At 44.0% G+C, this 12,165-nt stretch overlaps 1 protein-coding gene across 1 annotated transcript in view; it reads right to left on the minus strand.

Annotated features, from left to right (window-relative positions):
* Nucleotides 1-6,857, minus strand: part of CS (citrate synthase) — a 47,704-nt gene extending 40,847 nt beyond the window's left edge. The window contains exon 1 of the mRNA XM_042451712.1: nucleotides 6,659-6,857. Coding sequence (XP_042307646.1) covers nucleotides 6,659-6,712 — 54 coding nt within the window. The 5' untranslated portion in view covers nucleotides 6,713-6,857. The remainder of the gene's footprint in view (nucleotides 1-6,658) is intronic.
* Nucleotides 6,858-12,165: the final 5,308 nt, after the last annotated feature.

The following is a 12,165-nucleotide window of genomic DNA, read 5'->3' on the forward strand; positions in this document are numbered from 1 at the left end:
ACCTTGTTATCAGCATCCAGATGACGCAACCCAACTGTTGGCCACCTTATTAGACACAATTCAACAAGACTGTTAACTCATCATGGGAGAAACCTCCATGAGTCAGATGTGACCTTGGAATTTCAGCTATGCACAGTTCTCTCTATGCAGCACTTGCCCTGAAGTGTTAACTTGGAAATGCTTTTCATTTAAAGGATGCCAAATCAAACAAAGTTCCACTACCTCTGCCATGACTGTTCTCATCCTAATGTGTCTTCAGTGTTTATGGCTACAGCAGAAAGACTGCACCTCACTAACTGAAGATTTCTGCAGATCCAGATTACAAACTAGCTTGAACCAAGAGGAAATCAGACTCTATCAGAACAGAAGTTGTGAGATGGCGCTGTGACATGTGACAACTGTCCATCCGTGGGAACAGGCCCACAAAATCAAAACCATTCGTGTTTTACAAACCTTAACTTGCTTGAAGTCAACACAACACGGCTGCGATAACTCATTGTATATCCATCCAGCTCGTATTTAAAGACTCCCAAAGAAGGAGTCTTGTACCACTGCTGAAAAGTTCTTACCATTAGTATAAGAATGCTGTTGGAGCTTCATGCTCTGCCAATGTCTAATAGAATCTTTGACACCAACTTAGATAGTCTGTATTGGTATAACAGTATGCAAATGAAAGCTTAAGCAACAACTTCTTTCACACAGTTAGTCTCAAAGGTGCTACAAGATCCCTTTCCATGCTGATATTCTAGACTAACACAGCTTTGTCTCTAAGGACCCGAACAGACAGGCCAAAATAAAGCTGCTTCGGGTCACTTTGGAAGCATGCTGTTTAAATGATGCATGCATCCTAAGATGCCGGAAGCTGTGCCAAAGCCACGCTGGAGTGTAGCTTTGGCACAGCTTCAAGCCTCATAAGATGCATGTGTCATTTAAACAGCATACCTCCAAAGTGACCCAAAGCAGTTTTATTTTGGCCTGTCTGTTTGGGCCCTAAGTTGGTATAAGACAGCTTGTTGCTATAGTAGTTTTAAACACTTCCTCAGTCACTCAGCTAACTGCAATGGGGTAAACAACTTGTGGCTCTCCTGAGGTTACTGGAATATTACATCCATCACGCCTCACCACTGGCTGCACTGAGTTGGAATGACGGGACTTGCAGCCCAACATCATTTGCCGAACCCTTGAATTTAAACAAGGACATGATCTCCTACTATTGTCAGCATCTTTATTCAGCCACAAAGGTATTCTATGAGATTAAACATAATACAGTATGCAGGTGCCTTTCCTGTTTACACTTCTGAAATAGACACTTTTAAATACAATGGTATGGTTTTATATACTTAGGGCTTATTATTTTTACTCCATTTTTCCACTGTGGACACATAAAGCAGCTCATAAAACTAAAGATGTCTAATAAATAAATAAAGAAGGAAGGAAGGCTCTGGAAATCAGAGTTTTGTTAGTCTGAGCTACAGTGCAGTTTCCTCCATTTGAAAAAACAATGATTTAAAAATCCCAAAGTCCTTTATTAGGCCCAGAGCAGGCATACCCTTGGTCTCCAAAATAAGGTCACATATGCCACCATGTGTTGAGTTTAGAATAAATATATCATCTGTTTTATGTTGAACCATAGAGAGCCAAACAGCTGGAAATATCACTATAAGATTATAGTGCATGCTGTGCTCACAAACCTACTTGTCCAACTCCAAACCAATTTCCTCTTCTAAATGCTGACTCTAGATGCTAAGCAACCCTCAAAAAATGACTATGGCTGAGGCATAATAAATTTATGTGTTATTGGCTAGAGTTCTAAACCAACATTATTAACTCACCATCTCTTCGTATTTTCATATTCTGAGTAAAGAGAAGAGCCGTGAAGGACTAAAGTGTTAATGTAGCTAAGCAGAATATTTGGCAAAATGTTTCAGAGAGGCACTATTGCAGAGCTGCAATTTCAACCAGCACAATATCTCACTGCAAATGGTGGGTGCACACCTGTGAGATACTGATTGAGACTGGGTGGGTCTCTGAATCATATATGTATCCAATTGCACAAGATGCACACTTAGTTGTAGATGTTAGTCCAGTACGTACACTCTCCCACACCCTTTTCAGCAGAGGCTAGGATCACAAGATCAGAAAGATGATCTCAGGTAAACCCTAGGTAAACAAGAACTTACCTCCTCCCCATTATTGCTTCAGGGAACAGAAGCTTACACACCACTTATTATTGGCTTTGCTTACTTCACCTGTAACCCAAAAGACTGGTAAGGAGACAGGTCCTGCCATCTTCACTGCTGATCCATGGGTTGCAAGACATGATTAGATCTTTGTGAAAATGGGAACACAGCAGGAAGCTCACATTTCCCCAGGCTGCCTCACCTGCCTCCATGAACTGAATGAATGAAGCTTTATTTCAGTCAATGGCCAGATGAAAGACATCTCTTAACACCAGACAGAATCTTTAAAAACCACACACCATTTTGAAGATAGAAACTGCATGTTATTAGGATGAATGATAAGCACACAATACTCTAGCTGGACACTAAATTAATGCCTTCCTTTGAATTAACATGCTCAAGGTTTATCTTAATTGTGTAAAGGATAAAGTTAATCAGTACAAGAACAGAAAATGGAGGGCTGGCTGCTCTCGATCCTGCCAGGAACCAATGCTTGCGTGGCTATGACAGGGAGTGGGAAATGGAGAACTAAGAGGCAATCCTGCTGCTAGCTGTTATTCAAACCAGAAAAAAGAGAAAAAGAACAAGGAAAGGGAAAATGTGGTTTGGAGAAGAGAAAACAAAATGGATTAGGAGAATGAAGTCAAATAGCTGATATGACCATCACAACCCAAACCCACTATAGCGTGTATAGAGGGGGTATTCCTCAGTGATAGAGATTGGCTTTGAATACAAAAATATCCCAGGCTCAAACCATCCTCTGCCTCTTCCAAGTAACATATGGAAAGAATCCTGTCTGAATCCCTATACTGCTACAGATAGTCAATGTTGATAATACTGGACTAGTTGGACCAAAGGTCTGGCTCTGCATGAGGGAGCTGCCTATGTTCCTATGTCCACTTCCCCAAAGGCTATATGAATAGGCCCAGAGGCTACAGCCTTCTGCATGAATCAAACCTACCAAGCAAAGGGTCAGTCCTATGTACAAATCCTCTTCCATACTTGCCAGAACAACTCATGGAAACATAGAGGGCACTAAGCAACATCTTACACCTCAAGGGCAGAGGTTTGCTCCTGCAATGCAATTTGCTTTTCCATTCCTCTCTGAAACCCTGATGGTCCCCATCCCATCTGCTCTGTCAGGCTGGGGAATCCCTTGAAGCAGTTGGGGGGGGGGGTATAAAGGCTACAAAATCTGCCTCCCTAATGGGATTCACTCTATTGCTGAGCAGACATCAGTGGATACAGCTCACAAACTGAATGAATATTCCAAGGAGTAGCTTAGAAATGCTATCAAATGTTCTAGAAGAGTAGGCATCATAAATCCTTCTGCCCACCTGCATGTCTAACTAATGCCAATTCTTCCTGTTTTTGTAATTAGAGCTAACGCTTGTAACAACAACAAAACACTTGACAGGAAAAGAAAATACTCCATGTTGCACAATTAATGTTACAGACATTTCCCAGGATGCCCTATGGCATATAACCACTCCGAATTTGAGCAAAACAGTGGGTGTACTGCATTTCTTAAGTATAGACATCCATGTCACATAAAGCAAGACTAGTACTACTGATGTAAAATAGGGGGTGTATTTTCCTCTCAAGCCCCCGAAAAAAAGCCCAGCATCATGGTATAGTGTTGTAAGTGCTGGATGAGATCTCTAGGAAACCAGGGTTTGAATTCCCACTCAGCTACCTGGTAACCTTGAGCAAGACACACTCTCATCCTTGGAGGAAGTCAACCTCTGAAAAATCTTGACTCTGAATTCTGAAAAACTCTGAAAAACCTTGACAAGAAAATGCTATGATAGGATTAGCATAAATACCAGTCAATCTGAAGGTACACAACAACAACAACAAAGAAAATGGTGAATTCTCCAAATACCCCAAACAATAATAGAATAAGGAGCACTAGAAATGCAATTAATTCTGGAAGAGGAAAGAACAGGCTGCACATCAAGAAGCAACATTTAATGTAGAAAGAGAAAAGCAGTGATAAAAAAAGGAAAGGGGAGGGTGGCTAGGAGAGGATTAGAAGCAGAACCCTGAACAGCTTACTTAGGTCACTGCAAGTGTAGCTCATCTGGCTTTTGTTTCAGATACAAGCTGAGTTTTAACTTCACCACTCAACCCTTTTGCCAAACACACAAGTGCTATCTGCCTGAAACAGAATTAGCACAGCAGGTTTCCTCTAACCGGAGGAGCAGAAAAGTCCCCAAAATGGGAAAAGTAAATAAGCTAGAAATAAGTGCTTTGGGAGCAGCTATCTGCAATCGATATGTTAGGGAACTTTCATGGGTCTGGAGTCCGAATAAAATTGTCAAGAGGCCATTTGCCCTATGAAGAGGTCATGGGCAGATTTTCCAGCAAGACAACAGCAAATGGGCTGCTGGACTTTCTGCAGAAGCCAGACAGGTAGCTGTCCATAAAGCACAAGCACAAAAATGAAAACTGGACAATCTCAATTTTAAAGAAAATACTTTACATAGCTATTATCACCTGCTACAGAGTACGGGGTTAAATGCCTTTCACACATTCCACAACTTTAACAACTGCCAATCTGCAGTTGAAAGAGAGAGAGAGAGAGAGAGAGATAAGAAATAAGCCATTTTACGACGATCAGGTCAGATTATGCTCCAACATCCCTGGAGGCCTACTTTGCCCCACAATGTGTCACCACACTGGGACTTGAGCCAGTCAAGAGCCATTGCTTTACACAGATTTTCTGTATACCGTGACTTTTATGAGCACTTCAACTTTAAGACATAAGAGGCACAAGACTGACGGCGTTATGGAATATTCCAAACTACAGAGGAAGTAGCCAAGGAGCCAAAGCCTCTTTGGAAATCATCCTTTGACAGCTGACCCCACTGCCCTCTAAGCACCCTATAAAGGAAGCACACTTTTCCTTCAAGTGACCAGGATGTGGAAGAGGGGCTGGTAAGGAGGAGGGGAGAGAAAACAGGGCAGAGGCTGCATCCGCACTGCAGAAATAATCGGGTTTGACTCCACTTTAATTGCCATGGCTTGATGCTATGGGATTCTGGGAATTGTAGTTTGTTGGGGCACCTTTCCCCAACAAACTGCAATTCCCAGAATCCCATAGCATTGAGGCATGGCAATTAGAGTGGTGTCAAATCAGATTATTTTTGCAGTGCGGATGCAGCCATGTCCTTTCCCACCTCCTGTTTCCAGCACCATAAACTGCAGTGTTTAGCTGCTTCAATCAGAGGCTAAAAAAAGGCACCAGAATACCCAGGATGCACCTTTCCCCTAAATACCAAACCTAGGTCTCTAGCAGCTACATTACTGTATATATAAACTGCTCCTCCTGGAGCTGCTTCCCATTTAGAGGTCACCTGCAAAGAGGAGGAAAGGGCCAGCCTGGCACTGCCGGGGCCTAGGACTCTGCCACGAAGCCAAACCCCAAGATCAAGGCAGACCTCGTACAAACCCTTGGAGGGCAGTGGCCTTCCCTCCTTCTGAAGCCTGATCTATGCCCAACCTCCCTCCCACCCACCCATTTTCTTTTGGAAATTGTCCCACTGCCCTCCAAGTAGAAACTAATGAACAAAAACTCTTAACAAGGGCCCCTCCTTCCTCAACATTTTATTGGCTGAGGCTTCTGGGAAATGAAGTCCAAAATCTCTTATAGTTTGAGGGCCACTGAGAGAGAGAGAGAGAGAGATGTGTGTGTGTGTATCAGTGGTCCCCAAACTGTGTGCCCTTTAAGGGATTTTGGAGTTCAGCTCCCAGAAGCCTCAGCCATTTTGGTCAATAGTCTGGGTGAGATATATATATATATATATATATATACACACACACACACACACATACTCTGATATATATATACTCATATATACACACACTGATATATTTATACATATATATATATATATATATACACAAACAGATATATATATATATACACACACACTCTGATATACACTCATATATACACACAGATATATACTGTATATATATACATATATATACACACACTGATACACACACAAACAGATACATATATATATATATATATACACACACACACACCCTGATATATATACACTCATATATATATATATATATATATATATATATATATACACTGATATATTTATACATATATATATATATATATACACACACACACAAACACAGATATATACACACACTCTGATATACACTCATACACACACACAAAGGTTGCAAACCCTTTGCACAAAGGGCTCAGCAATGGCTCCCCAGTATAGGACCAGGTCCTGAAAGGGACCCCCACCCAGGCCCGCAGGGAAGCCCCCTTTGGTTCTGCAATAGGGACAAACACAGGCCACCCAGAGCAGGCCCTGAGATGGGCGCGGCCCCTTTAAGAGCGGCCTGTTCCATTCCGCTCGGAGACGGGGAACCGGGGAGAAGGGGACGAGACCAAGTAAGAAAATGGGGGGGAGAGAGTTAGAAATCGAGAGAACCCTCACCTTGGCACCCAGGAGGCGCGCGGCCGCCCTACTGCTGGCAGTCAGCAAGGTCATGGTGAGCAGCGGCTGGAGCGGACTCTAGGGCGGCGGCGGCGGCGGAGGGGAAGCAGCGGCCGCCTCAGGAGGAAGAAAGGAAGGAAGGGGGAAGGAAGCAGCCGGTGAAGACCAAGGTTGAAAAGAGGAGGAGGGGGAGGGGGGAAAGAAGAAGAGCGGACAGCGCTGGAGAGGGGGCCTCGCAACGCGATTGCGTCGTCAAGCGTAAGGCGGGGTTTGCTTCGACGTGCCCAATCCTCAACCGAGTCGCTCGGGTTCATTTGAATAGCCGCGCCCCCTTCTTTCAGAGGCGAATGGGCGCAACGCCATTGGGCGCGGCGCGAGGCTGTTTCCGCACTCGAAGGGCGTGGCCCCCAGAGAGGGAGAGTTAGGCGTCCAGGGCGAATGCCTGATGAGGCCGCGTGGGCCCTGAGTGGCTGCAGTGCTGAATAGGGCTTCAGTTCAGAGAGAGGCAGGGAGGCAAGCGCCACTGTGCCAGCTGCTTCCTAACCTAGCTTGGGTTTTTCCCTTGTTCATTTTTATGTTGTTCTTTCCGACTTGTGGTGACCCTCACGGGGTTTTCTTGGCCTTTGCCTTCCCTGAGGCTGAGAGAGTGTCACCCAGTGGGTTGCCATGGCCAAGCTGGCGTTTGAGCCCTGGCCTCCTGAGGCCTAGCCCAACCCTGAAACCACCAGGCCAGGCTGGAGGAGTGATCACAACCACCTTTCTTTCTCTTGTAGCACATGGGCTTCCCTAAACTAAAGCCTACTTCCTGAGATGCCTTATACTCTGTCAACTATAGACTTGGCTGCCTTTCAAACTCACTGAAGGAAAGAAGTGGGCAGCATGAACTTCCCTAGGCTTGAGTCCACTTCCTCAGATGCACCATAGTCTACCAACTGTAGACTCATGCTGCCGACGTCTTTCTTCCAGTGAGTCTCAGAGGCGCCACAGGGTCCCTTTGCATAATGATCTGTAATAGAATTAGATTCTACCAACTAACACAGCTATATAAGCATTTGGTAGGAAAACTTGTCCCAGTAAATCTCCACTGGGAAGATATTTTATTAGATGTTAATTTTTATAAGGGGAAAGTAATTTGTTGTCCATACATTCTCAGGCTATACATTCTCAGTGTGCGCTTTGCTTTGTGTTAGTTGTTACGTTTGAGGGAACTAGAGAAGGGTTTACCAGTCGCTGCCGACTTAATGCAGTGCCATGAATGTCACAGGGGTTTTCTTAGGCAAGGAGGTGGCCCTTCCTCTTGAAATTTAGTCTAAAGCACTTGGTATTTGTTGATGGTCTCCCATCCAAGAATTTAACTAAGGCTGACCCTGCTTAGCTGGCAGGATCTGGCGCCTTTTAGGGTACTGTCTTAAATCTAGGTGTTAGTTCCAACTAGTTGTTGTGTGCCTTCCAGTAGTTTCCAACTTATAGTGACCCTAAAGTCGAACATGGGTTTTCTTGGGCTGAGAGTGTGTGACTCTCCCAAGGTCACTCAATGGGATTTCCATGGCTGAGCTGGGAAGCAAACACTAGTCTCCAAAGACATAGTCCAATGCTCAAACCACTACGCTACGCTGGCTGTAGTTCCAACTAGACTAGAGCCATATAAATGTGTTGACTTACCAAGCTCCCATTATACCGATGGGAACCTGGTAAATCAACACATTTATAGAAATACTGTATCATTTGTTCAATGGGTCTAATCTAGTCGGAACTAACGATTGGTCTTAAAGCAGAGATTGCAGACATATACAGTGAGCCCTCCACATTCACTTGGGCTAGGAAAACAGGATCCCTGTGAATGTGGGAAAACACACCCTTCTAGGAATCCCTAGGTCCTCCAGCACAGCTCTATGGTCAATATCTGCCAGATGCTGACCATAGAATCATGCTGGAGGACTGGTTCCTCTAGCAATCTCTAGGTCTTCCAGTGGGACGTTTGGCAGACATTGACCATAAGAGTTGTACTGGAGGATCTAGAGATTCCTAGAGAGAACATATTATTCAAACCTACAAAAGTCAAAGCCACAAATGTGGAGGGTCAACTGTAATAGCAATGCTTCACCCCAGTACAGTGAAAGGTCATGATGACATGCTCCTGCTGTTATGCCTGAGATTGTCAGAGTTGTTAGCACAGTTGAACAAAGTACAATGAAACTTGTTCCTTCCCAATAAAGCCTTTTGGGTGACCCTTGTAGCCCAGTCCTATTCCCAAGTAAATATCACTGTATTGGGTGAGACCTATTTACAATGTAAAACACACTGGGCCCTTGGTATTGGCTGAGATTTGGTTCCAGGACCCCCATTTGGATACCAAAACCCATGGATACTCAAGTCCCATTAAATACAATGGCACAGTAAAATGGCAACCATTATATAAAATTGCAAAACCAAGGTTTGCTTTTTGGAATTTATATATTTTAAAAATATTTTCAAACTGGATGCTTGAATCTGGATTTAAAAAATACATGGATATGCAGGGCCATTTGTATTCAGGATTTCAGCTTTAAGCACCTGCTGCAACACCTCTGTGAAGGACATTTGATGGCACATGTCGCATGCAAAAGTCAGACAAAATGCTAACCTTGAACACAGAATTGGGGGAGTGGGAGGACCAGTGGGTGTTGTATTACAATCACAGCATTTCATTATATTGCAGATAATTGTTCAAGTAATCCTTTAATCCATTTATCACACTGAAATGAACCATCACAAAGAAGCTTGTTCTAGCATGACAATGACACAGAGCGTATACTGTACTTGTAATAGTATAATAGAAATGGGATGTGGAGATATTTCAGTTGATGGAATGGAAGAATACAGTAATGTTCTGGCATATCTACAACATCACACAAGAGGTACATCATTCTGTGATCTGGTGAAAAGTCATCTCCATTTGACATCTTAATATAAAGGTGCTACAACTGCTGCTCCCCAGACTCTGCTTGCCAATTAAGGCAGACTGAGCTCCAAAACACACTGCAGAAATAATCCAGTTTGAGACTGCTTTAACTATCCTGGCTCAATGCTTGAAAATTCTGAGAACTGCAGTTTTGTGAGACATTTAGCCTTCTCTGTCGGAGATCTCTGGTACCACAATAAACTACGGCGCGCTACAGACCACCCTTTTGGGGCAGCCTGTATCCGGCCCTTTCCCCACCAGATCGGGGCCTCAGCTCCCACAGCGGCAGCCTCTGAGGCCCCAATCCGCTGCTTTCCAGGCCACTTCCCCGTGGCCTGGAAAGGGGTGTCCTTGGGGCTTCATGCCCCAAGGACAACCGACAGCGGCGGGGACGCAGAGAAAGGGGCCGCTCTGCCCCTTTCTCATTTGCATCACTGGCGCAGCTGTGTAGAGGCTGCGCCAGCGACACAAATCGTGGAATGAGCTCCGAAATGGAGCACCTTCTGGGGCCACCGAAAGAGCGCCCCAGGCGCCCTCGCACAGTGCAAGGACATCACTTCCGCGCCGCCCCGTTTGGAGGCGGCATGGTGGTGACGTCCCCATGGCACTGCCTGTCTGCATAGGGCGCCACCATTTTGTATGGACTCAGTCTGTACTAGGGTTAGGGGCGTCAGGAAGTGACGCCCCTTTCTAACCCTAATACGCCCCTTCCTAATGCTAGTACGCCACTTCGGCGTGTCTGTAATGCGCCTACAATTCCCAGGATTTCCTAGCACTCAGCCAGGGCAGTTAAAGTGCTGTCAAACTGGATTAATTCTGCATTGTTTTGGGCCTGAATTAACTACCTCACATAGCAGATATTGCAAGATGGTAAACCCTAGCAATGTGTTACAGGAGAGAGTTGTATGTGCCATACAACCTGTCCTGCACCCTCTAAGCAGTTACGGGAGCCCTGGGGCATGTAATTCCATTTTCAGTTTTGATGTACTGTAAGATAAATTCAAAGGGTCACCATAAGTCAACAAAAAACTTGAAGGCACATACATATGAACACAAGATAAAACTGCCACACCTTCCTGCTCTGCTGTAAGTGGCCACTGCCTTCTCCCTGGACTCAGGGCAACTGTCTTGAACCAGCTGCATAGAAACACTCCTAGAGGTATTGCAATAGCATGGGACAGCACTGGGCACCGTGCTAGTTTTGACACAATGCTGGATTCCACTACATAGCAGTACTGAAAAATGATGTGAGATAGTGACCGCGCAAAAAAAAATATTGCACAATGAAGATTTTTTTGGGAGCTGGACAAGCAGTATCACACCAGTGAACTCTGTCTCCTGACATTTGTTCCAGTGCCTTCCCATGCTGAATTCCCTTTGAAGGCTGCCAATCCATACACACATATCCTATGGTTAGCCTGTGTCTTGATGACCCCACATGCAGCAAATGTGTGACAAGAGTACACAGTACTCAACCTGAATCAGAACCAGAAGGTCACATTAGTATTCTCTTTCCAAATTGGAAGAGTGGCTTTTCCAGCCACTCCTTCTATGACCTTCTGTCATTCAGGGCTAACTTACAGATACTCATTTTTCTGTGTAGAAAACAAGTCCTTTGATTTTGTTTTTGTAAATTTCATGTACCTTTTCAATGGATGGGGTGGAGGATCATCCCATCTGAGCTTCATTCTTAAAAAACAACAATGAACCAGTTTGAAAGAAATGGTTTGGCTCTTTAACAAGGTGGCAACTGCAGCCTTCCACAGTGTACTACAACTCTCATTAGTCCTTGTCAGCATTGTCAATAGTGAGAAATTATGGGAGCTGCAGTTCAAACATCTGGAGGGCTGCAGTTTATCTTACTCCGAGGAAGCAGACTGAAGTCTAGGAAAGCTCATTCTGCAACTTCTTTCTTTCAGTGAGTCTCAAAGGGGCTACAAGAACATACTAACTTGCTTTGTAAGTTTATTTTTTCTTCCCAAGTATGTTATCCTCAACTGGAACACACATCAATAAGACCCTGAGAGTGGAGCTGAAATTCCTGAACATGAAAAGGTTATCCTGGTCCTTGACTGTGTAAATGCAGACTAGCACTTTGAACTGGCCTAGAAGCAAACTTACAACCCAGGGACTGTTGAAACAATTGTGAGATCATGAGCAGAACATCTAACATAAAACAGTAGTCTGGCTGCTGAATTCTGAACCAATGGAAGTTTTCCAAAATGTAGGAAATTTTTCAAAGGCAGTAGAACTAGCACCAGGAATGAATTATCTCAACAATCTTGGATTTATCTCTTGCTTAAGCTGTCTCGTCTCCCCTGCATTTCTTCACATTTTTCTTCTTGACAATTTTTTCTTTGAGACAATTGTATCTTGATAAGCCTCCTTTTGGCTTATCTTAAAAAATGCCCTTTTTCTTATCTCCAAACCTGTCTTCTTATTCCTTCTCCATCAGGTTATTTCACTAGCTTTATTTATTTATTTCTAGAGCAGAAGTCTTGAAACCTTGACAACTTACATTTAAGAGCACATTTCATCATCTGGTAATTTTTAAAATACATCATCC

This window comes from Sceloporus undulatus, chromosome 2 (genome assembly GCF_019175285.1).
Source record: "Sceloporus undulatus isolate JIND9_A2432 ecotype Alabama chromosome 2, SceUnd_v1.1, whole genome shotgun sequence".
Lineage (NCBI taxonomy): Eukaryota > Metazoa > Chordata > Lepidosauria > Squamata > Phrynosomatidae > Sceloporus > Sceloporus undulatus.